The sequence below is a fragment of the Mesoplodon densirostris genome, chromosome 2 (genome assembly GCF_025265405.1).
Source record: "Mesoplodon densirostris isolate mMesDen1 chromosome 2, mMesDen1 primary haplotype, whole genome shotgun sequence".
Taxonomy (NCBI): domain Eukaryota; kingdom Metazoa; phylum Chordata; class Mammalia; order Artiodactyla; family Ziphiidae; genus Mesoplodon; species Mesoplodon densirostris.
The window spans coordinates 37,976,020-37,999,246 of NC_082662.1; the positions used below are offsets into that span (position 1 = coordinate 37,976,020).

At 47.0% G+C, this 23,227-nt stretch overlaps 1 protein-coding gene across 1 annotated transcript in view; it reads left to right on the top strand.

The window, feature by feature from the left end:
• The window catches only part of ARMH1 (armadillo like helical domain containing 1), a 47,567-nt gene that overhangs the window by 18,532 nt on the left and 5,808 nt on the right, over window positions 1–23,227 (top strand). Inside the window, exons 4-7 of the mRNA XM_060083048.1 lie at window positions 3,586–3,654; window positions 4,599–4,765; window positions 5,719–5,915; window positions 8,964–9,048. Coding sequence (XP_059939031.1) covers window positions 3,586–3,654; window positions 4,599–4,765; window positions 5,719–5,915; window positions 8,964–9,048 — 518 coding nt within the window. The remainder of the gene's footprint in view (window positions 1–3,585; window positions 3,655–4,598; window positions 4,766–5,718; window positions 5,916–8,963; window positions 9,049–23,227) is intronic.

The window sequence follows — 23,227 nt, forward strand, 5'->3', positions numbered from 1 at the left end:
TGTTTTGTTGGGTATGCGGGCCTCTCACTGTTGTGACCTCTCCCGTTGCAGAGCACAGGCTCCGGATGCGCAGGCTCAGTGGCCATGGCTCACGGGCCCAGCCTCTCTGTGGCATGTGGGATCTTCCCAGACCAGGGCACAAACCCGTGTCCCCTGCGTCGGCAGGGGGACTCTCAACCACCTCACCACCAAGGAAGCCCAGTTACTGAGATTTTGATGCCCCCTTTAATTTCATACCTGAGGGAATTCCCTGACAGTCCAGTGGTTAGGACTCCTCGCTTTCACTGCCAAGGACCCGGGTTCAGTCCCAGGTCAGGGAACTGAGATCCCACAAGCTACACAACCAAAAAAAAAAAAATTTCATACCTGAAACAAGTGAGTCACTCGCCTCACACCCTCGTCCCAGCCCTGCTTGACCACTGCCCTTTCTAAAGCTCTCCTCTCTGGACTTTCCTGGTGGTCCATTGGTTGAGACTCCACACTTCCAATGCAGGGGGCCCAGGTTTGACCCCTGGTCTGGGAACTAGATCCTGTATCCATGCTGCAACTAAGAGTCCGCCTGCCACAACCAAGAAGTCCACACGCCACAACTAAAAAGATCCCACGTGCAGCAACTAAAGATTCCACACGCCGCAACGAAGATCCCATGTGCCACAACTAAGACCCAGCGCAGCCAAAAAAATTAATTAATTAATTAAAAAATAATAAATAAAGCTCTCTTCTTCTCTCCCTTCTCCCATCACCGTTTCTCAGTCACTGTTGCAGGGTCTTTCCTACCACCCCTTAAATATTAGTGTTTCTAAGAATTCTGTGTTCAGCCCTCTTCTTTGTTTTTTTTAATTTTATTTATTTATTTATTTTTGGCTGCATTGGGTCTTTGTTGCTGTGCGCAGGCTTTCTCTAGTTGCGGTGAGCTGGGGGCTACTCTTCGTTGCGGTGTGAGGGCTTCTCATTGCGGTGGCTTCTCTTGTTGCGGAGCACAGGCTCTAGGGCACGAGGGCTCAGTAGTTGTGGCGCACGGGCTTAGTTGCTCTGCGGCACATGGGATCTTCCTGGACCAGGGTTCGAACCCGTGTCCCCTGCATTGGCAGGCAGATTCGTAACCACTGCACTACCAGGGAAGCCCAAGCCCTCTTCTTTTCTTACTCAATTATTGCACTTGTTAACCGAGGCATTGTATCATTCTTCTCCATGTCCTAAGTGCTAATCAGAGCACCCAACATTTAGTGGACACTCAGCCAATGTTTATTAAATAAACCACGCTTTTTTTTTTTTTGGCCACGCTGCACGGCTCGTGGGATCTCAGTTCCCGACCAGAAATTGAACCCAGGCCACAGCAGTGAAAGCCCAGAATCCTAACCATTAGGCCACTAGAGAACTCCCAAACCACGCTTTTAATATACAGCTGTATATTCAGTTTCTACACCTGGAATTATTCATAATTTCCTAACTTTTTGTGACCTTATCATACCGGAGAGAAAAGAGACTGGCTGAAGAGACATAGCATTTTGAATCAGTGCCCCCCCCCCCACTTCTCCCCACTCCTCCAGTTGCAGTGGATTTTGAAGGAAAACAAATCAATATAGCATCATTATGTTTTGTAAAATTGACTGCCACCTAATCCCACATTAGCTTCAAACCCCTTTTTTAAACTTGAACTTCTAGAACCAATCAATAAAACTAAAGATTTATATATTATAATAACAAAAATTATTAGTTACCATGTATTGAGTCTTTTAATGCTCTAGGCACTGAACTCTGTGTACCGCACAAATATCTCATTTGGGCCTAACACCAAGCCTAATAGGTATTGGTATCATTCCCCCAACCACCACTTTTTTTTTTTTTTGGCCTCACCGCGAGGCATGTGGGATCTTAGTTCCCTGACCAAGGATCGAACCTGCGGCCCCTGCAGTGGAAGCGCGGACTCCCAACCACTGGACCACCAGGGAATTCAGTATGATCCCATTTTATAGGTTAGAAAGATGAGCCTTGAAAAGGTTGAATAATTTACTAGCAGGTGGCAGAGATAAGGATTAAAATGGGTGGTCTGGCTCCAAAGCCCATACACCATCCAGGCGACTTCAGTGTGTCCCTGCCACAGTCCCACCTACAACACCATCTGTGTCGATAGCCCACTCCCTCCCTCTGTTTGTCTATAGGCAGGAAGGGCTGACAGTAAGAACCCGGACTCTGAGTTAGGCTGCCTAGGTTCAAATCCCAGTTCCATCAGTTAACTTTGGGACCATGATCAGGTCCTTAAACTGTCTGAGATTGTTTCCTCATGAAGGAAGTGGAAATACTGATAGCACCCACTGCAGGGTGCGCTGAGGGTTAAATGAGACAATGCCAGCGAAGCAGTTAGCACAGTGCCTGGCACACAAAAAATGCTTAGTACTTGTTAACTACTGCTGATATCGTGGCAAACTTCTGGAACTAATTGCTGGAAATAATGGGCCAGAAATATGTATAATGAAGTGGTTATGAAAATAAGGCTAGCCTGGGACAGAGGAAAAAGAAGGTGACGAAAGTCGGTCAGCCTCACTGCTAGCTGAAGAAAAGAGGCACTGAGAAGGCATGGAGGCAGAAATGGGGGCTGGGGTTTCAGAGGAGCTGGGTGGTGGGCTGATAGCCTGGCCCCCAGCTAAAATGGCAACAGGCAGGGGAGCCTGGCTCCAGAGCAAACACTGTTTTTGCAGTAAAGAGCCTTTTCTAATGAGGCAATCTATCTCTACTTCTATTGGCATCCTGGGAACCAGGGTGCAGCTGAGATAATTTGCCTCATGCACCCTCCCTCCCCGACAAAGCACCATTACCTCCAACCCATTACATTAGCCTTTATCAGTCTTGGAAGCTCTCAGTCATCCTCCATGAGCTGCAATAATTTCAGCTAATTTCTTAAGTGTTCTAAGAGCCTGGGATGTGTTATAAGCCTAGTAATTGTTGACTGGTTCCTTTTCTGTTGTGGCTTGATTTCATACCTTGTATCCGAGCTGATGCGTGCTCTGGGTGCTTTATTACAACGAAGCTTTTTGCAAAAGCTCACATTAAAAAATAACATTAAGTACTGGGGTTGTTTTAAATCAGAGTTTAATTTTTCCACCATCTCCTGTTGTTCTTATTAGGAAGACACACAATTCTTCATAAAGATAGTGACCTCCATTATAAAGCTTTGAGCAAGTACAAAATTGAGAATTAATGATGAAGCTGATTATTTTTAGAGAAGTCCAAGAATGAGGCATAAAGTAATGAACTGGGCTAAGCCCAAGGGTGCAATGGTCATGGCACAGAGAAGCTTTGGAAATTGACCCCCAGCTTTCTGCATGCACCCTGCATTCATCAGCGCCTCTTACTCTCTAGAGAGCATGTCAGAGCCAAAGCGGCTGAACTACCCCAGAAGAGTTTCCTGGAGAACCATGAACATGCCTGCCACTACCCCCCATGCCCCTACCCCTTCAACCTAGTGGCCCCTCTCAGATAAAGGATACAATTCAGCTGTTGTTCAGCCTGGGCCATAGGTGGTATCAGGGATCAGACACGGGATGGAAAACCACCCTGAAATTCACTCTTTAACTTGTCATACAGCTACATGACTGGCTCACGTTTAGATAAGCTGCTCAGGTCCATCGGCATCTTCTTATCAGCTGTAAGCAGGTGAGTTCTGTTCTAGAGAAATGCTGGGGTCTCAGTTGCCTACCGGGCTTGTGGTATCCTTGACATTCACACCACATGGGACCTTAGCTTCTAGTTATCAGTGGGTACCTAGTAGCCCTCAGGATGGACCCAGAGGTGGTGGCAGCTGTGGTCCTGGTCTAGTTGCTCCTCCATCCCGTGTTCTCCATTGATACTTTGCTAGTCAGCACCCTCTTGGTTGTGAATTACAGAAAATCGACTCATACTGGACCAGGAAAAAGTAGAAATTATTAGACTACTTAACTGAAATGTCCAGAGAGTGGAAATCCATATTTCAGGCCTGACTATATCCAGGGGCTCAAAAAATGTCATCAGTACTTGGTCTCTCCCTCTTTTTTTCCATTTCTCAGTATTTGGTCTATACCGCTTTTTCTCCATTTCTCGGCTCTGTTTTCCTCTATATTCATAGGCCTCCATGTGTTGTAGTCCTCAGTACTCCAGACATGCATCCTTCTAGCTCAGTCACACCAAAAAGAGAACACGTCTTTCCCAAGCGTTCCCAAGAAAGTCCCAGGTTTTGAGCCTCATTGGACCAACTTAGGTCACATGCCTGGCCCCAAACCAATTACTGCAGCCAGAAGGATGACACACCTTCACCTGCTCACCCTCCCAAAACCACATGGCTCATGAGTGGTGGAGGGGTGATCTCCCATGGGACAGCTGAGGTGCCCTTTCAAGAAGAAGAGACACAGATGCTGGAAATCCAAGCACAGGAAATGGCCATTGTATTTAACTTCTGCATTTCCTTCTGGAAGGAAGAATTTCCAAACTATTATGTCACTTTACCCACGAACATTTCCTGGGTAGGAGGAGCATATGAAGAAAGGTCCTTGAGATCCCTTAGAAAGGTTAGTGTCAAGGAACTTGACAATGTCTTATTTCTACTTTTCTATCCCTCTGGACAGTAATCGATATCTTACAGAATTTCTTGAGGTTGGAGGGGCCCTAACACTCTTGGAAATACTTGCACTGAAGAAGATCGAGGAGGAGGACAAGAAGGAATCCATCAAGCTACTTCAGGTTATCGCAAACTCTGGCAGGAAGTACAAGGAGCTCATCTGTGAAAACTATGGTGGGTACCGTGTAGAACAAGGGTGTCACTTCTCCTGTCTCCCTGGGGGCCGCCCCCAGCACTGCTAGAGGAAAACGCATCACGGACCTGGTTGCACAGGAAGCATTCTGTAGAGTGGACTCACTTAGCTCCTGTCCGGATCACCACCGGACATTTTCTTGATTTATCATTTGCTCAAATCTTTCCATGGTGGTTTTGGAAATACTTCATTTCAAATATATCCTCTTTCGTGCATCCATTCAACAAAGATTTGTTGAGCCATTTATGAATAATTCTAGAAATAAGATTGACCTAAAATCGTTGAATATGTGTGCTAGGTATATGCTAAGGTGCTGGGAACACAAAGATGAATAAAATACAGTCCTCGTCCTCAAAGAGCTTACAGTGCCATGAGAAAAGGAAATAACCCGGTAATTTCAGTATGTCCCACCAAGTGGTCTGCTTGAGGTGTGCACAGGAGATGCCATCCCCCACGCATCCCTCTTTAAAGCACTTCCCTCACTGCTCTTTCCTCATTTCTCCCCCATGGCCTCTCTGAGCCTTGGTGTATTTATCCTAAAAAGGGACCAACACCTCCCTTTCAGTGTAGTTTCCAGGGCTAAATAAGGCACTATTTGTCAAAAAACATTTAGTGCTGAGCGCTATCTATGTGTTAGTTATCATACAGCAATCAAAAGTGCAAGTTTTATTTGTGCATTTTGCAGAGCCATTTTAAATTTTAAAACAGATTTTGACAAGTTAACATGCCTATGTTGAAACAAAATCCCCCAGCCACCTAGGCACGAGGTGAAAACAGTAGCGATGCAACATGAGAACAGAGCCTCGATTTTGCTTTGACTGGACAGGCTTTGTTAAATGCATCTTAATCCTATTACTTCATATTATGTAACCTTGAGTAAGGATTATTTTCATAAACCCCTTCCAATTTAGCATTTCCTCTCTCCTTTGCTCAGGTGTACGATCCATAGCAGAATTTTTGGCAAAGTCTAAGTCAGAAGAGACCCAGGAAGAAGTGCATGTTCTGTTGGATTCTTTGATCCACAGTAATCCCAAGTACCAGAATCAAGTGTACAAAGGTCTAATAGCTTTGCTGCCCTGTGCGTCCCCGAAAGCTCAGCAGCTGTCCCTGCAGACTCTCAGGACTGCCCAGGTGAGCCCAGGCTGCATGCTCCGGTGGTTCTGATTCCAACTCAGTAATCTGACAATTACCTTCCACAGTTGCACTCCATGCAGGCATGAGAAACAGAGCTCAACCTCCCACTGCATGTCTGCTGTTCCATCAGCGTTACTTCCAGAAGGCCGGGGCAGGGCAGAGAGTTCGTGTCTCCCAGCAGAGTGATTTGTCCTGTTTACTTAAGGATCAGAAAGATGTTGGCAGACTTAAAAGTGGTTGAGACAAGCAGCAAGGATGATGAAAGGACCGTAGAAAAGATTAAAGGAGTCAGTTTGGTAGGGAAAGAATCATGGTGCATTTGTAGGCAGCATTTAAGTGAAGAAAGAAGCCAGATCTCCGGTGCTTGGGAAAGCTCCATTTCTCTCATTGTCTTCTGCCTTCCTCTCGGTGCCCTAGAATGCAGCAAAGTCAGCTTTGGGGCATGGCGACCCCACGAAGACACCATGTAAGGAGGGAACAGAGGCTCCAAGAGAGGTTTTGAGATGAACCATCAAAAGCTCTCAGTAGTACAGCTCCAGGAAGGGCTGGAGGCAGGGAGGCAGTTAAGAGACCAAAGAGATGATACGGCCTGAACCATGGCAGGAGGAATCGAGGTGACCAGGTTGGACAGACATTTGGGAGGCAGAGTGTATGGGACTTGGGGCAGTAAAAGAAAAGGAGTCAAGAAGACACCAGCTTTGGACTTAGACCACGGGGTGAGTTGTGTGCCACCAAGAGAACAGGAAAAACGGATCTGATTTAGGTTTTGACCCAATAAACTTGATGAGCCTTGGTGGCTCCCAAGTGCCCATCTCAGGAGAAGGCCAAGCTGGTTGCAGAAGATGTAGATGGATGACTTGTGCAAAAAATACTGAACACTGAGCTCCCCTCCTGTAGAATCTGACAGATTTGGGTGGCCTTTAAGTTCCCCCAGGCAATTCTGATTCCTAGCTCAATTGAGGAATCACTGCTCGGGACATCTAGTAGAGATGCCCACAGGACAGTAGAAAATAAAAGTCTGAGGCTCCAGAGAGAGATCCGAGATGAAGATGGCAGTTTGGAGTTCATGAACAGAGAAGTGATATCCAAAAGAGTAGAAGTCAATAAGATCCCCCAGGTAGAATACACCAAGTACAAAGAGAAGGAACACTGCCAACATTTAAGAGATGAGCTGAGGAAGAAGATCAGCAAAACATCTGATTATCATTATTGTTTCCAGTTTCCATTTATTAAGTGCCTCCTACATGCCAGGCACTGTGCTCAGGGCTTGCTTACACTGTTTCTTTTAGTCTTCACAGTGGCTGATGGAGACAGGTATTATCATCCCCATTTTAAAAGTGATGCTAACGAGCCTTAGGAGGGTGTTCGGTGACTTATTCAAGGCCACACACTAAGTAGAAGATATATACCAAGTGAACATTAAAATCCAACTCTAACTCCAAAGTCCTTATTCTTTCCATATACCACTCTGCCTCCTTGAAAAAGAATGATGGCAGGGGGTGGGCGTGGGGGTGGGATGAACTGGGAGATTGGGATTGACATGTATACACTGATGTGTATAAAATGGATGACTAATAAGAAAAAGTAAATAAATAAAAAATAAACATTAAAAAAGAAAAAGAATGATAAGCCATAAAAGAAGAAGAGGAAAACACAGGGCTGTGAAAAATAAGGGAAAAGAGTTTCAAGAAGAAGGACATGGACTTCCCTGGTGATGCAGTGGTTAAGAATCCACCTGCCAATGCAGGGAACACGGGTTCAATCCCTGGTCCGGGAAGATCCCACATGCCGAGGAGCAACTAAGCCCTTGCACCACAACTACTGAAGCCCTGGCACCTAGAGCCTGTGCTCCCCAACAAGAGAAGCCACCACAATGAGTAGGCCCCGCTCTCCACCACTAGAGAAAGCCCATGCACAGCAACGAAGACCCAACACAGCCAAAAATTAATTAATTAATTAATTTTGAAAAAATAAAAGAAGAAGGACATGATCAGTTGGCTCAAATACAGCAGAGAGATTCAGTGCAGGTAGAACAGAAAGCTGAGCTCAGCAGGAAAAGTTTTGGTGAATTAGGGGACTGTCCGATGGCAGGAAAAATTAAATTACAGCCACCTGTCAAAGGATGCATGGAAGATGAAGAAGTAGCTTCCCCTGGGAAGCTTAGGTGTAAAGGGGGAAAGAGCAGTAGCAAGAGGAGACAGAGTTGAAGGACAGTTGCTTTCAATCTGGGTGATCTTGAGAATGTTTAATGCCAAAAGATAGGAGCCAGTGCACGGGTAGAAGACACAGACAGGAGGGTTGCCTGATTAGGTGAGATCCTGAGAGAGAGAAGATTTAGGATTTTGGATGAGTTCCACTCTCTCCAGCCTGTGCCTGTCTTTCCTGCAGCCAAGATAGCCGACTTGTCCCTGCACCTCTAGCAGTGGCCAGCTAGCCTCCACTGAGTGCCTCCTGAGCCAGAGGGTTCAGTGGCAACCTCGGCAGAGTCTCTGGAGATTCCTGGCTGCCCATCTCCGCCCCTCCTCTCCAGAAGAAATTAACTTCGGACTTCCCTGCTGGCGCAGTGGTTGGGAATCCGCCTGCCAAATGCAGGGGACACGGGTTCAATCCCTGGTCCTGGAGGATCCCGCGTGCCACAACTGCTGGGCCTGTGCGCCTGGAGCCCGTGCTCCGTAGCTGGGGAGGCCACCGCGGTGGCAGGCCAGCGCACCGCGGCGAGGAGTGGCCCCCACTCACCACAACTAGAGAGGGCCCACGTGCAGCAACGAAGACCCAACACAGGCAAAATAATTAATTAATTAATTTTTAAAAAGAGAGAGAGAGCTCTCCCTCCTTACTAGTATGCAAAAAATTGAGTATAATGTTAAAAAAAAAAAAGAAATTAACCTCTCGGGTGCGGGGCCAGGGCCCAGTGACTCACTGCTGCCCCCCTCTCCCCATTCAGCTAAGGCTGCCCGGCTGTTTGAAGTCAGCTTTTCACTTCTCCCAGGTGGACTAGACGGAAAGGAAAGAGTAACCACCTTGTCCTGCTGTCTTTCTTGCCAGTCGATCATCGGGACGACACACCCTGGCATTGTGGACTGCGTGCTGAGCGTGCTGCACACTATGCACCTGGAAGTCCAGTATGAAGGTAGGGGAGGCAGCCGGGTCTGCTCCAGATGGCACAGGGTCACCATGAGAACTAGGCAGCTTTGCTCTGAGACGTTTTCTCCTATTCACAAAGAGCCTTATTGAGTGTCCTAGACAGCCTCGGCAGACGGAAGGTGCTGGCTCTGTGCCAATGGGCAAGTTATTCAGAAAACGACAGTCACATTCTGTGCCTGGAATCAGCCATGTGCTCTAGCAGTTGTCAGAATGTGCCTGGGTCCAGAGCTGGCTCTGGTTCCCAGACTTATGTGGCACTTCCCCTCCAAACAAAAATCACCCTGAGGACTGTTCTTCTAAGAAACTAGATTGGGTAATGGTAGTATTAATACGTTTTCATTTATTGAGTATGCCTATGTGCCAGCCACTTTCCATGCATTGCTCCATTTAATTCTCAAAATAACCACAAGAGTATAGATTCTGGTACATATTAGGTATTCAAATGTTCAAATGAATGAATGGTGGGGGTTGGCATTTTTATGTTTTTCAAGCTAAAGCACTGAAGCACAGAGAGATTAAGTATGCTTCCCAAAGTTACACAGCTGACCAGATTCAAACCAGATCTGTCTGACTGCAAAGCCTATGCTTTTAACATGCAGCACATGGCAGGTGTTTCCAGGATGTTATTTCCTTCCCTGCTCTTACGATGGTTCAGAGAAGGGAGATTCTGTTTTCAACAGGAGAGATCAAGGAAGCGTTCTCTGGGAAGGTGGTATTTGAGCTGAGCCTTGAAAAATGGGAAGGTAGAAAGCAGAGAAGGGCATTCTGGAAAGGGGAATGGTGCAAAGGAAGGCCCAGACACAGGGAAGTACAAGATGTGTCTGGGGAGTGGTATGGAGATCATTTGGTGGAGGTTTGGTAGCAGTCTCGGTCTAGGAAGACCTAGGAAGGTAGGCCAGGACCAGATCATGGAGCACCTTGAATGTCAGATGGAATAGCAGGCCAGAGCCACAGGGAGACTTTAGGCTGGAGTTGTTCAGACAACAAAATGGAATGTGCTGATCTAGCAGGATAGAGAGGCCCCAGGAAGAGAGAGGAAGGACAGGACTGGGGAGCGCCTGGGTGTGGAGAGTGGGATGGCACATGAAGGGGGAATGGGCCTAGCCGAGGAGGCCAGGGCAAGGAGACCCATAAGGCAGGAAGGGTCTGGGTGGCACTACATATCAGGACTTCTGTGCCCAGGATGACAGGCTGAGCCCCAGGTCCAGGAAGCCTAGGAGGGTCAGAGGGAGGAGGCCGGTACCAGGGTTAAGGTATACAAGTGAGACCCTGGGGATCAGCAAAGGCCTGGCGCTTACTCCCAGCCTAGATTGTTTTTTGGAGGCAGTGTTGAGATTGAATGCCCACCTTATCTTTCCTTCAGCAGCACTGTCAACTTTGTATTTGTTTGACCCCTGTGGGGGTACATGGACTCCTGTGTTGGGAAATAATGCTATGTTGGAATTGGTTACCAGCTGGAGCAGAGCCTCTTAGCTGGGGAGGAGTTGCCAGGTGGAGTGGTAGAGGCACCTAAGTCAAGGTCAGGCCCAGCAGCAGAGAGTTGTTGCTGGCATTGGAGCAAGGGGGTGAGCTGGCGGTGGAATCATGTCAGGAGGCTTAATCAAACAACCCCGAGGAGACTAGATTGGGTGGCGCTGTGACCTCCCTCCCCTCACCCAACTTCCACATGGCAAAGTGACCATTCCGCCACTTCCCCCCTTAAGCATTTCTTCTCTGAGGGCTTCCCTGACCTGCCTTCACCCCTGCCCAAATGTCAGCCTCCTTCCTTTTTACCATCTTGCTCCCTCCTCCCCACCAGCACCTGCCTCCATTGAAGCAGTTATCTCCAGAATGGTAACTGCCCTTTACATAGACTGTGCACAGTTTCCATGCAGCTCTCATAGTTTTTGTCCTTATACCCCCAGCACAGTCCCCAGCATATGTTAGGTCCTCAGTAGGTGTTTGTTGCGTGCGTGAGGGAGGGAGGGAGTCCTGCACATGCACACTGTATTAGTGACTACTTGCCTAAATGCCTTCCCCTCTGAGCAGCTTCAGGGCAGGGACAGGGTCTGATTCATCTCTTTTTCCAGCTCAGGGCCTGGCATATAAAGGGTGGTGTGCAGTAGAAGTTTGTTGAATAAATTTATGAAAAAATGGCTTTGCTTCAGTTTCGCTGATGAAGTCCTCCAGAGTTGAACTGGCCCAGCTTCTTCCCATATCAGGCCCAATCTAGAGTCCTGCTGCGTTTATTACGTAACAACTGACTCTGGAGCATGAATTGTCACTGCCTTTTTTGGTTTGATGTCTGCTGGTGTGAAACTGTGCACCTCAAAATAATTTCGGATAAGCCAGACTCGTAACAGGGGTACAAGAAATGTCTGTTGAATGAAAGAATTATTCTTTTTTACCGGGCACTTCAAAATAGCCTTCGTGTCCCTGGGAATATAGAGCATGCATGTGCATTGATCGTCCACCAGGGGGAACTATTTCACACGATTGGTGGAGTGGAAGTTAAGGGCAAAAATATGGTTCTCAGTTTTCACGGCAACTCCTCCAAAGGCAGGAGAGGGAAAGTCTGACAGGTCTTAGGTGGGGCCTAACACTGATGACCGGAGGGGATCAGAGATGAATTTCTCTGAGTTTGAGGACACCAAATTGCAAGACCAAGGTGGAGCCCCCCCAGGATGGTGGCAACATCAGGGGGAGCCAGTGATATAGCTGAAGGGACTAAGCTTTATAAGGGCTTGTTTTCTAAAAACAAGTATTAATTGAACATCTGTGGTGTGCCAAGTGCTATGCCAAGTACTAGGGTTTTGTCTGTGTTTGTTTGTATTTGAGGAGAAAAAGGAATGGTTTGGAAGGAGGAAGTTACCGAGGCCGTGCTCTCTACCCTGTGTGCTGCATGGGGCGGGGGACGACATCCTTCCCTGAGAAGGCTCCAGGGAAAGTGGATTCTCAGGGGGAGTCCCGTGAAAACAGGAGGTGGAGAGGTTCGGTGGGCCTGGTGACCCTTTCTCTCGCAGTGGGCGTCTGTGATGGAGGAGCCAGGAGACGACCTCACCTCCTTTTCCACTGAGACCTTCCCCCCTCCAAACCTACCAACCTTACTGGCCTGTCACCCACCTCCTCTACTCTCTTTCCCATTACAACAGAGTGTCCCTACTCCCGTCACAGGCCACCTCCTTGACCCCAAGTTCCCCTCCAGCTCCTCATTTTTCCATTTTCTTCCATCATGTTGGGAATAAAATTTGAAATACCTAGTTTTTTCAGCCCAGATGGCTAAGTGGAAGCTGTGCGTCTTAAGTGACTCTTTACTTTCTGAGAGTTCTTAGGGCCAAGGCACAAGGTTCGGAGGAGGAAAAGGAGAAGGAAGGTAGGAGATGATAAGGCTCTTGAGCAGAGGTGGGGGGGTATTCTGGCTACCTATTTCTTATAACAAGTCACCCCAGTTTTAGTGTTGTAAAACTATCACTATTTTATTCTCACATATTATGTAGGTCAGGAATTTGAACATGACACAGCAGAGATGGATTATCTCTGCTCCATGATTCCCGGGGCCTCAGTTGGAAGACAGCTGGGACCACAGCAGGAACTCGAGTGAGGCTGATGAGGATCACTCTTACTGATTTTTCCTTTTGTCTCGGGCTCCAATATGGCTCCATGTGGCACTCTTACTGTTTTTATTTAACATTTTGATAGGTCGTTCTTCATTCATTTTTTTGCATTGATTTTTTAAATTGCATTAAAAAGTATCTATCTTGATTACTGGATTTTTTTTTTTTTTTTTGCAGTACACAGGCCTCTCACCTCTGTGGCCTCTCCCATTGCGGAGCACAGGCTCCAGACACGCAGGCCCAGTGGCCATGGCTCACGGGCCCAGCCACTCCGCGGCATGTGGGATCTTCCCGGACCGGGGCACGAACCCATGTCCCCCGCATCGGCAGGCGGACTCTCAACCACTGCGCCACCAGGGAAGCCCTTGATTACTGGATTTTGATCTCTCCCTTAAATTTTGCATCAGAGGCAAATGCTTCACTTGCCTCACCCAAGACCAAGCCTTGAGCAGCACAAGGAGGCTGGGATCTTCTGGGTCTTGAAGGTGGGACTCAGAGCTGGGACTGTGCACTGCAGCACCTACATGTGGCCTCTCCCTGTAGCTTAGGCTTCTCTCAGCTTGGTGGCCGGATTCTAAGAGGAATCCTGAGTGAGCTTCCAAGATATTCCAGACCGAAGCTGCATAGCCTTTCCTGACCTAGCTTTTTTTAAAAAATAAATTTATTTATTTTATTTTTGGCTGCGTTAGGTCCTCGTCGCTGTGTGCAGGCTTCCTCTAGTTGCAGCGAGCGGGGGCTACTCTTCGTTGCGGTGTGCAGGCTTCTCATTGCAGTGGCTTCTCTTGTTGCGGAGCACAGGCTCTAGGCACGCGGGCTCAGTAGTTGTGGCTCGTGGGCTCTAGAGCGCAGGCTCAGTAGTTGTGGTGCAGGGGCTTAGTTGTTCCGCGGCATGTGGGATCTTCCTGGACCAGGGATCGAACCTGTGTCCCCTGCATGGGCAGGCGGATTCTTAACCACTGTGCCACCAGGGAAGCCCAACCTAGCTTCTTAAGTCACATAGCATCATTTCCTGGCCAGATTCAAAGGAAGCAAGTAGATCCCACATCTTGATGGGAGGGGGGTCAAATGATTTTGTGGCCAAGTTTTAAAACCACTGCAGTGGGCCGTGTGGCAGCTGGGGCCCATATGTTGTGGCGGCTCCATGTCTGTCTAGGTGGGATAAGCGTCTCTTTCTTCCTTTTTCTCCCCTTTCTCCATATTTTCATGCAGTTTCCTGAAATATGTTTGTCTGGCCAAGCTGGGTTTTGTAACATTACATCTCCTCCATACCCATGCAGGGGCCCCTGGAGGAGGGGTGGGTCAGGGAGCCCCATGTTGAAGGTCGTAGGGAAAGCCCTGCCCTTCCAGGTTCCTACAAAAGAGTGGAAGAGGAAACCTGGGACCAAGTAATGGCTTTCTGGTCCCCACTGCAGCAGATTCTGATTGCCCATTCTTGTCTGTTCTTCACTTTGAAGTAGAAATAACCAGGGAAAGGGTTCTGACACTTACATCTGCTAATTTCTGAGGATGGTTTGTTTTTGGGTTTTTTTTCACAGAATTAAGACTTCAGAATTTCTTTTAATGATGATCCCCTTCAGTCTAAAAGAGTCAAAATTAAAATTAAGGGAGGACTTCTCCAAAGTGGTCCTGCCTGGAATTTATCTCCATGTATAATGGCTGTGAAGTGAAAAATGGCAGTTTCCTTCCAAGGAGGGTTGCTATTCCAGGAATTAGTGGCAGGCAGGGACTTAATCATGATGAGCAGTCTAAAGCCACAGAAGTATTCACTCACTGGTCTCCCTCCCTGGAGAAGAGGAATGTCAAAGTCACACAATTTTTTGGAAGGAGAAATTAATTCTGTTGGGAATTTGAAATATATATTTGTGCGTGTACATATATTAGTATCTGTTACAAATAAATTATTACCTTAGGAACATAAAAATTACTATGTATGACTTAATTAGAAACAGACAACTCATTGTAAATTAATTTGCCAAGTGTATGCTTACCCAAAAATCAACTGGCCAGATGACCAATTTGCTGAGTCCCCAATTCACCAAATTACCAATTTACTGAAAATGTTTACTTTAAATGTTTAAAATATTTAAAGTGTATAGCAGTTCCTCTTGGTTATATTGGTAGGGCCTAAGAGAGCTGGGAGAAGCCGGAACTTCTGAGTTCTCAGGGGTCTAAGCCTCTCTCTGCCCCTCAGTACCACTTTCTGCCCTTGGTTGGTCCCCTTCTCTGACCCTTGCCCTCCCTTTCTCTGCCCCACCCCCTCCCCATCCCCTCTTCTCCCAAGGATGGGCAGTCTAGGCCATGTAGCATGGTGACCTCCAGCAAGTTTCCTCACCAGGTCCCCCCTCCTTGCCCCTACTCCCTGCTACTGCAGCTACAGAGAGCTTGGGCAGAGACAAATGAAGATTCCTCAAAATGCTGCTATGAAGGCCACATGAAAGGCATTATATTCAAACTTTGCAGAAATCCGCAAAAGCTGTTAAATCAGTCCATCTATATTCATTATCTATTGCTATATAACAAATTACCCTAAAACCCAGTGACTAAAAAAAATAAACATTTATTTTCTCCCACAGTTTTTGTGGGTCAGGAATCTGGGAGCAGCTTAAATGAATGATTCTGGCTCAGGGTGTGTCATGAGACTGCAGTCAGGCGGTCAGCTGGGGCTGTAGTCATCCGAAGGCATGATCAGGTCTGGAGGACAGGCTTCCAGGGTGGCTCACTTACACGCCTGGCAAGTTAGTGCTGGTTGTTGGCAGGAAGCCTCCGTTCTTCACCATGTGGACCTCGCTATAGGGCTGCTTGAGTGTCCTGACATGTCAGCTGGCTTCTCCCAGAGCGAGTGATCCAAGAGAGAGCAAAGAGGAAACCCCAATATCTTTCATAATCTAATCTCAGAAGTTGCACATGTCACTTCTGTTTCACTCTATTCATTGGAAGCCAGTCACTAAGTTGAGCCCACACTCAAGGGGAGAAGAATTGGGCTCCACCTCTTGAAAGGAAACATACTAAAAACTTTGTGGACATATTTTAAAACCACTGTACCATCTGATAAAAATTGCTGAAAATTTAACAAATAGCTATAAGAAACAAGTTTATGGTAAAATGGAAATGTTTGCAAATTTGCAAAAATGGTCATTTGGAGAATAATTTTTTTTTCTAATTGACCTACAACCTACGATTAACTTGACATGCTCATAAAATGATCCTGTTTCCTATAGTGAAGTTGGAAGTGTGGCTTATCATCCACAAAGTACAACAGCAGGATTCATGGCTAAGCAAACTGCATTCACTGACACAGTGGACTCCTCTAGAAATGCTAGTGCAGGGAAACAGTGGCCCTAAGTGACCAAACAGGACAGACACAGACAAGTCTTCAAATGTGTAACATCTCTTCCCCTGTCCTCCAGAGACCTGGAGAGACTGGCGATGGGCAAGAACATCATTGTTAATTTTCCTGAGGTTCTTTGTTCTGTGAAGTTATGTAGATTCCTAATACTAAGAAGTATGATTGGGACTTCCCTGGCGGTCCAGTGGCTAAGACTCCACACTCCCAATGCAGAGGGCCGGGCTTTGATTCCTAGTCAGGGACCTACCCTGACCACCACCCCTCCCCTCACCCCCTGGAAACCATCAATCTTGTCTCTATGGATTCACCTATTCCAGATATTTCATAAAAGTGGAATCATATAATATATGAACTTTTTATCAGGCTTCTTTTGCTTAGCATACTGTTTTCGAGGTTCATCTATGTGGTAGCATGTATCAGTACTTTTCTTTTCTTTTTCGGTTGCACTGCGTGGCTTGCAGGATCTTAGTTCCCCGACCAGGGATTGAACCCAGGCCACCACAGTGAAAGCACTGAGTCCTAACCACTGGACCACCAGGGAATCCCAGTACTTTGTTCTTTATTATGGCTGAATAATATTCCATTGTATGGATATACCACAATTTGTCTCTCCATTCATCTGCTGATGGACATTTGAGCTGTTTCCACCTTTTGGCTATTGTGAATAGAGCTTCTATGAATATACATGCACATGTATCTGTTTGAGCACCTGCTTGCAGTTCTTTTGGGTATACACCTAGGAGTGGATTTGCCAGGTCATATGGTAATTCCATTTAATCTTTTGAGGAACCGTCATACTGTTTTCCACAGCAACTGAACCATTTTACATTCCCACCAGCAATGTTTGAGTGTTCCAATTTCTCCATATCCTTGCCCACACTTGTTATTGTCCAAATATATATATATAGCTATCCTAGTGGATGTGGAGTGGTGGAACCTCATTGCAGTTTTGATTTGCATTTACTTAATGACTAAAGATGTTGAACATCTTTTCGTGTGCTTGTTGATGTTTATGTTTCTTCCTTGAAGAGCTATCTATTCAAGTCCTATGCCCATTTTAAAACTTGGGTTGTCTTTTTGCTGTTGAATTGTAAGAGTTCTTTATATATTCTGGATACTAGAATGGTTTCTCCCATTCTGTTGTTATCTTTTCACTTTTTTGATAATGTACTTTGTTGGTTTACTTTTAAATAACTTAAGTTTTTCATTCATTCATGTACTTATTCAACAAGAGCAGGCACTGGGCTGGGCACTGTGTATATAGTGACAAATGAAACAAAGTCCCTGCTGTCCTAGAACTTTGTTACAGAAGCAATAATCATAGTAATAATAACTGGTGATCACTACCAGTGACTGAGGATGACTATGTGCCAGGCACTGTTCTAGCTCTTTCATCGTCTCCAGTGACACTCAGGATAATTCTGAGGAGTACGTAGTACTATCATCCCCGGTTTACAGGTGAGGAAACTGAGGCACAGAGCAATTAAATAGCCTGTCCAAAGTCTCAAAGATGTTAAGCAGGAAAGCTGTGGGTCACACCCAGACAGTCTGACTCCTGCACCCATCTCCTCACCACCACACTCTCTTGTCTCCCCAGTGTTATGAGAACAAGACTTTCTTCTTTGTTTTTACCAGTTTCGAGCAGCACACAAAACCTGAGGATAGACAACATCATTATTATTACAATAAAACATATTTTTAAAAATTATGTGTCTCAGCTTCATGCCCTTCACAAGGTCAAGCAAATACTAAAAGATTTCTTTTTTTTCTTTTTTTTTTTTGTGGTACGCGGGCCTCTCACTGTTGTGGCCTCTCCCGTTGCGGAGCACAGGCTCCGGACGCGCAGGCCCAGCGGCCATGGCTCACGGGCCCAGCCGCTCTGCAGCATGTGGGATCCTCCTGGACCGGGGCACAAACCCGGGTCCCCTGCATCGGCAGGCAGACTCTCAACCACTGCGCCACCAGGGAAGCCCCAAAGATTTCATTTTGAAAACTACAGCTTTTGCCCCGTAGAACCTTGTGCCTTTGTTTCCTCCTCTGAGTTGACACGGGGAGTAGTGTCAGCCTTTCCTGCTGTGTAAGAGGCACAGGTCTTGTGTAACTTCAGTGAACAACAGTCACAAGGCTCTGACACTAAAGGACAGTTTCACATAAAAACTTACTGAATGTTTTTAAAAGATACATTATTTCTCCAAAATTACATGAGCCCTTCAACTGTGACACTTTACTTAGCATTTATAAGTTTTATTATACAGTCTTCCAGAGTTTTTTAAAAATAGAAAGTTCTGGGCTTCCCTGGTGGCTCAGTGGCTGAGAGTCTGCCTGCCAATGCAGGGGACACGGGTTCGAGTCCTGGTCTGGGAGGATCCCACATGCCGTGGAGCAACTAGGCCCGTGCACCACAACTACTGAGCCTGAGCTCTAGAGCCCGTGAGCCACAACTACTGAGCCTGCGCGTCTGGAGCTTGTGCTCCGCAACGGGAGAGGCCACGATAGTGAGAGGCCCGCGCACCGCGATGAAGAGTGGCCCCCGCTCGCCGCAACTGGAGAAAGCCCACGCACAGAAACAAAGACCCAACACAGCCATAAATAAATAAATAAATAAATAAATAAAATTTTTAAAAAAATAGAGAGTCCTTGGGAAAAACTTGTTTCTAATTGCCCAGTTGGCCTGGCCCTAAACACTGTTTCCGCCAGGGCCTGATACTGTCTCCCCTCACCCCACCCTGCACCTGGTGTGGGGTGTGCCGCTTGGGTGACAGGGATGCTTCTAAGCACCAGCACACAGGCTGGTTGGGCTTGGCAAGACCGGCCCAGAAGGGCAGATACCAATGGGAGACACACCTTGGTAATTATTGATTCAGCAACAGGTATACCACCATAGCACGTAACACTAATTACCTTGTTGCTTGGCTTTTTTTTCTTTTTTCTTTCTTTATTTATTTATTTTGGTTGCGTTGGGTCTTCGTTGCTGCTCCCGGGCTTTCTCTAGTTGCAGCGAGCGGGGGCTACTCTTCGATGCGGTGCGCGGGCTTCTCACTGCGCTGGCTTCTCTTTGTTGCGGAGCATGGGCTCTAGGCGCGTGGGCTTCAGTAGTTGTGGCACACGGGCTCCGTAGTTGTGGCTGGCTGGCTCTAGAGCACAGGCTCAGTAGTTGTGGCGCACGGGTTTTGTTGCTCTGCGGCATGTGGGATCTTCCCGGACCAGGGCTCGATCCCACGTCTCCTGCATTAGCAGGCGGAGTCTTAAGCACTGCGCCACCAGGGAAGTCCCTTGCCTGGCTTTTTTAAACAAAATACTGCATAAAATATATTTTTAATGTTTCAACTTTGGGCTTTGAACAGGATTTGGTAAAAGAGGTGGCGGAATGTAAAGAGATCAAAGACAGGATGCAATTGGTCAGGAAGATGCCTGGCACGGGTCTTTTCCTGACAACAGTGCAATTTGCCCAACTTATTCATAACCTCAACTCTGCTGGAAAAGGCAGCAAAGCTGTATATGGATAGCACTGAGGTGCACTTCTTTAGTGTGGCCAGCAGGTGGCAGTCTTGTCTGGATGTGAGGACAAAGAACGGGGGCACTGGTTTTCCCAGGCTCTAGGAGCAAAGAATTGTAAAACCAACCTCATCAGTGCTGAGTGCCTTGGCAACGGTTGCCTGACAGAGCCACAATTCCCAGGTGCCATGCCATTTCTGAGGCACGTCTGCCACATGAATACGAAGCCTGCTGCTACAGCTCTGTCTCCCATTCACTGCAATTCCCTGGGCAAGTCTTTGTTCTGGGTTTCTGCATCTATCAGACAGGTGATCACAGAGCTTTCTTCTGCCGCTGACAGGCTGTGGGCTCCGTGGTTCCTCTTTGGATTGGAGGAATCCTTCCCCTTGCACTCCAGTTTCCATCGAGTGTCGGTGGCATGCTCCTTGCATGTAGCTGACACATACCCAATCTGTTATTTGTCCAATGAATGGGCACAGGTCCTGCAGACCTGCTTCTCAACCTCACTGGGCATGAACTCTCAAACTACAAACGCTCCTGATCCCACCCTCCTCCCTGAGGACTCTGATCCCTTCCTCCCCAGACCCCATACTTTCCTGTCTTCCTCCTATCTCTCTGGAAACTATTTCTCAGCCCTTCATACATCCCTTTTCCTCCGCCAGTCCCTTAAGTGTTGGTTTCTTTTTCTCCTAGGAATCAATCCCAGGTCTTCTTCTCTTCTCTTCCTTTTGATTCTGTGGTACCTCATCCACTCCCATGGTTTTAATTACCACCTATAATGATAGAAACAATAATAGCTCACTTTTATAGAGTATTGACTATATACTGAGTACTGCTCTAGCTCATTACTCATTTAGTCCTCACAACAAGCTGATGAGGCAGATATCACTATTATTCCTATTTTATGGATGAAGTGCAGAGTGGCTGAGTGACCACTGTGCAGCTCAGACCTCTCTCCTGAGCCTGAGAGCCTGACCCTCATATCCACTTACCTTCTGGACATCTCCCCTTGGATGTCACTGACCATGTTCAGAATTAGACTCCTGCTGTCATACAGAGTGAAGTAAGTCAGAAAGAGAAAAACAAATACCGTATGCTAATACATATATATGGAATGTAAAAAAAAAAAAAGGTTCTGATGAACCTAGGGGCAGGACAGGAATAAAGACGCAGATGTACAGAATGGACTTGAGGACACGGGGTGGGGGAAGGGTAAGCTGGGACGAAGTGAGAGTGGCATGGACATATGTACACTACCAAATGTAAAATAGATAATTAGTGGGAAGCAGCTGCATAGCACAGGGAGATCAGCTCGGTGCTTTGTGACCACCTAGAGGGGTGGGATAGGGAGGGTGGGAGGGAGACGCAAGAGGGAGGGGATATGGGGATATATGTATGCATATAGCTGATTCACTTTGTTATACAGCAGAAATTAACACAACATTGTAAAGCAATTATACTCCAGTAAAGATGTTAAAAAAAATTAGACTCCTGGTATTTCTGCTCCAAACCTTTCATTCTCCGAGGTCCCAATCTCAGCAAAAAGCATCCAATCACCCAGATTAGACATGTGGGTAATTGTCATCTCTTCCTGCTTCCCACCTTCAACCAACTTCTAACAAGACCAGTCAACTCCAATTCCTTAATATCATTCAGATCTGTTCTGCCTTCTCCATTCTGTCTCCACTGCTATAATTCAGGTCTTTGTATTTCTCACATCTACACTGATCTCCATCTCTCCAGCATGGTACCCGCACAGTCTATTTTCCTGGTCCCCCACCAGAGAGGTTGCAGTGGAGCTTAGTTTAACGGTGAAGAATATGAGGTTTGGAATCCAACAGAGTTATTTCACTACTCATTAGCTGTTTGACCTTGGGCAAGCTTGTCAATCTTTCTGAGTCTTAGTCTTCCCTGAAATGAAAGATGAGAAAACATCTCCTCTACAGGGTAGTTGGCACATGCAAAGCCTCCAGAAGCTGGGGCTGGCCTGCCTACACAGCCTTAGCTCTCACTCCATGACCCACGATGCTGTGTCCCAGACAGGCCTCCCTGTTTGCCTGGCTACCAGAGTGGCACACACTATCCAACATGGCACTTGCCACATTCTCCCTCCCAGTCCTTCTCTTCTCCCCATGGCCTTGCCAGTTCATGTGCCACCTTCTCCAGGGAAGTCTTCTGATTCTCTATCCCCCACGACCTCAACAGGCCCTCACACCAGCCTGGCTTCCTTTGTGTTCCCATGGCTCTTTTAACACCGAATCATAAATGCCAATTTCTTTACTGGTAGTCTGCAATGGACTGTGTCATCCCTGAGGGCAGTGATTGTATGTTAGTCCTCCTCATAGCCCAGGGATCCTGCACAGAGAAGATGCTCAATAATGATTTTGTGAGATGAATGAATCAGCCAATGAATAAATCGGTGGCTGCTTCAATTTAGAACAGTTGGGTGTTGTCAGCACCACAGGCTTCAGGCAAAGCTGCCAATGGCAGCAGTCTCCTGTTCCCTTTGCTTTCTGAATGACTCCACTATGCTGAGTAATTTGCACAGTGTATAGAGTTGTAACTGGCTGTGGTCTTCTGGAGATATCTGGGGAGGGACTAGCACTTCCACTTTGGGTGTAAACAGTAGCACCTGTGAAATTTAAAACTCAATCAAAAGTGATTCAGTGGGGGCTTCCCTGGTGGCGCAGTGTTTAAGAATCTGCCTGCCAATGCAGGGGACACAGGTTCAATCTCTGGTCCGGGAAGATCCCACATGCCGTGGAGCAACTAAGCCTGTGCACCACAACCACTGAGCCTGTGCTCTAGAGCACATGAGCCACAACTACTGAGCCCGAGGGCCACAACTCCTGAAGCCCACTGCCTACAGCCCGTGCTCTGCAACAAGAGAAGCCACCCAATGAGGAGCCCGCGCACCGCAACGAAGAATGGCACCCACTCACCACAACTAGAGAAAAGCTCATGTGCAGAAACAAAGACACAACACATCCAAAAATAAAAGTAAATAAATAAGTTTATTTTTTTTAAAAAAAGTGATTCATCGGGGAGTTCCCTAGTGGTCCAGCAGTTAGGACTCACTGCTTTCACTGCCGCGGCCCGGGTTTGATCCCTGGTTGGGGAACTAAGATCCCACAAGCCGACTGGCACAGCCAAAAAAACAACAAAAAAAAAACAATGATTCAGTGAATAACTCTTCATTTTGCCAAGGATCCCCATATATAATCAAGGAGCAGATACATAATCAGTGAAGGCTCAAGCATTTAGTGCCAAGTGAAGACGCAGAACCAGGTAGCTGTCTCCTGGAGAGCTTGGTCCCATGTGGGCAGAGAATGCCATTGGTGCTCAGGGAAATTTCATTAAAATATCCTCATCCATTCATTTTTACCCTGAATGTTCACCTAGCCACTTCTTGCTGCAGGAAAAGCTATCTGAGGCACAGGCTGGCATTTTTTCCAGGGCATCCTGGCACTAAGGTGCCACCAGCTTGTGCCTGGGAAGAGCCCAGCTACTACTGAGAGCTGTGCTGCAGCTGACCAGGCCCCTATAGTCAGATATGAGGAGGAGCCAACCACTCAGACCCCAAAACCAAGCAGCACGAATTCAAAAAAAAGGAAGAAAAGGTTTCACAACCAAACAATAAAAGAACAAGGGAGAAAGACTTGGGGATTGCAGGCACCAGGCTATAGCTGCCAAGTGGCCAGAGGCATCCCAGGCTGCATTTTTATCCAGGT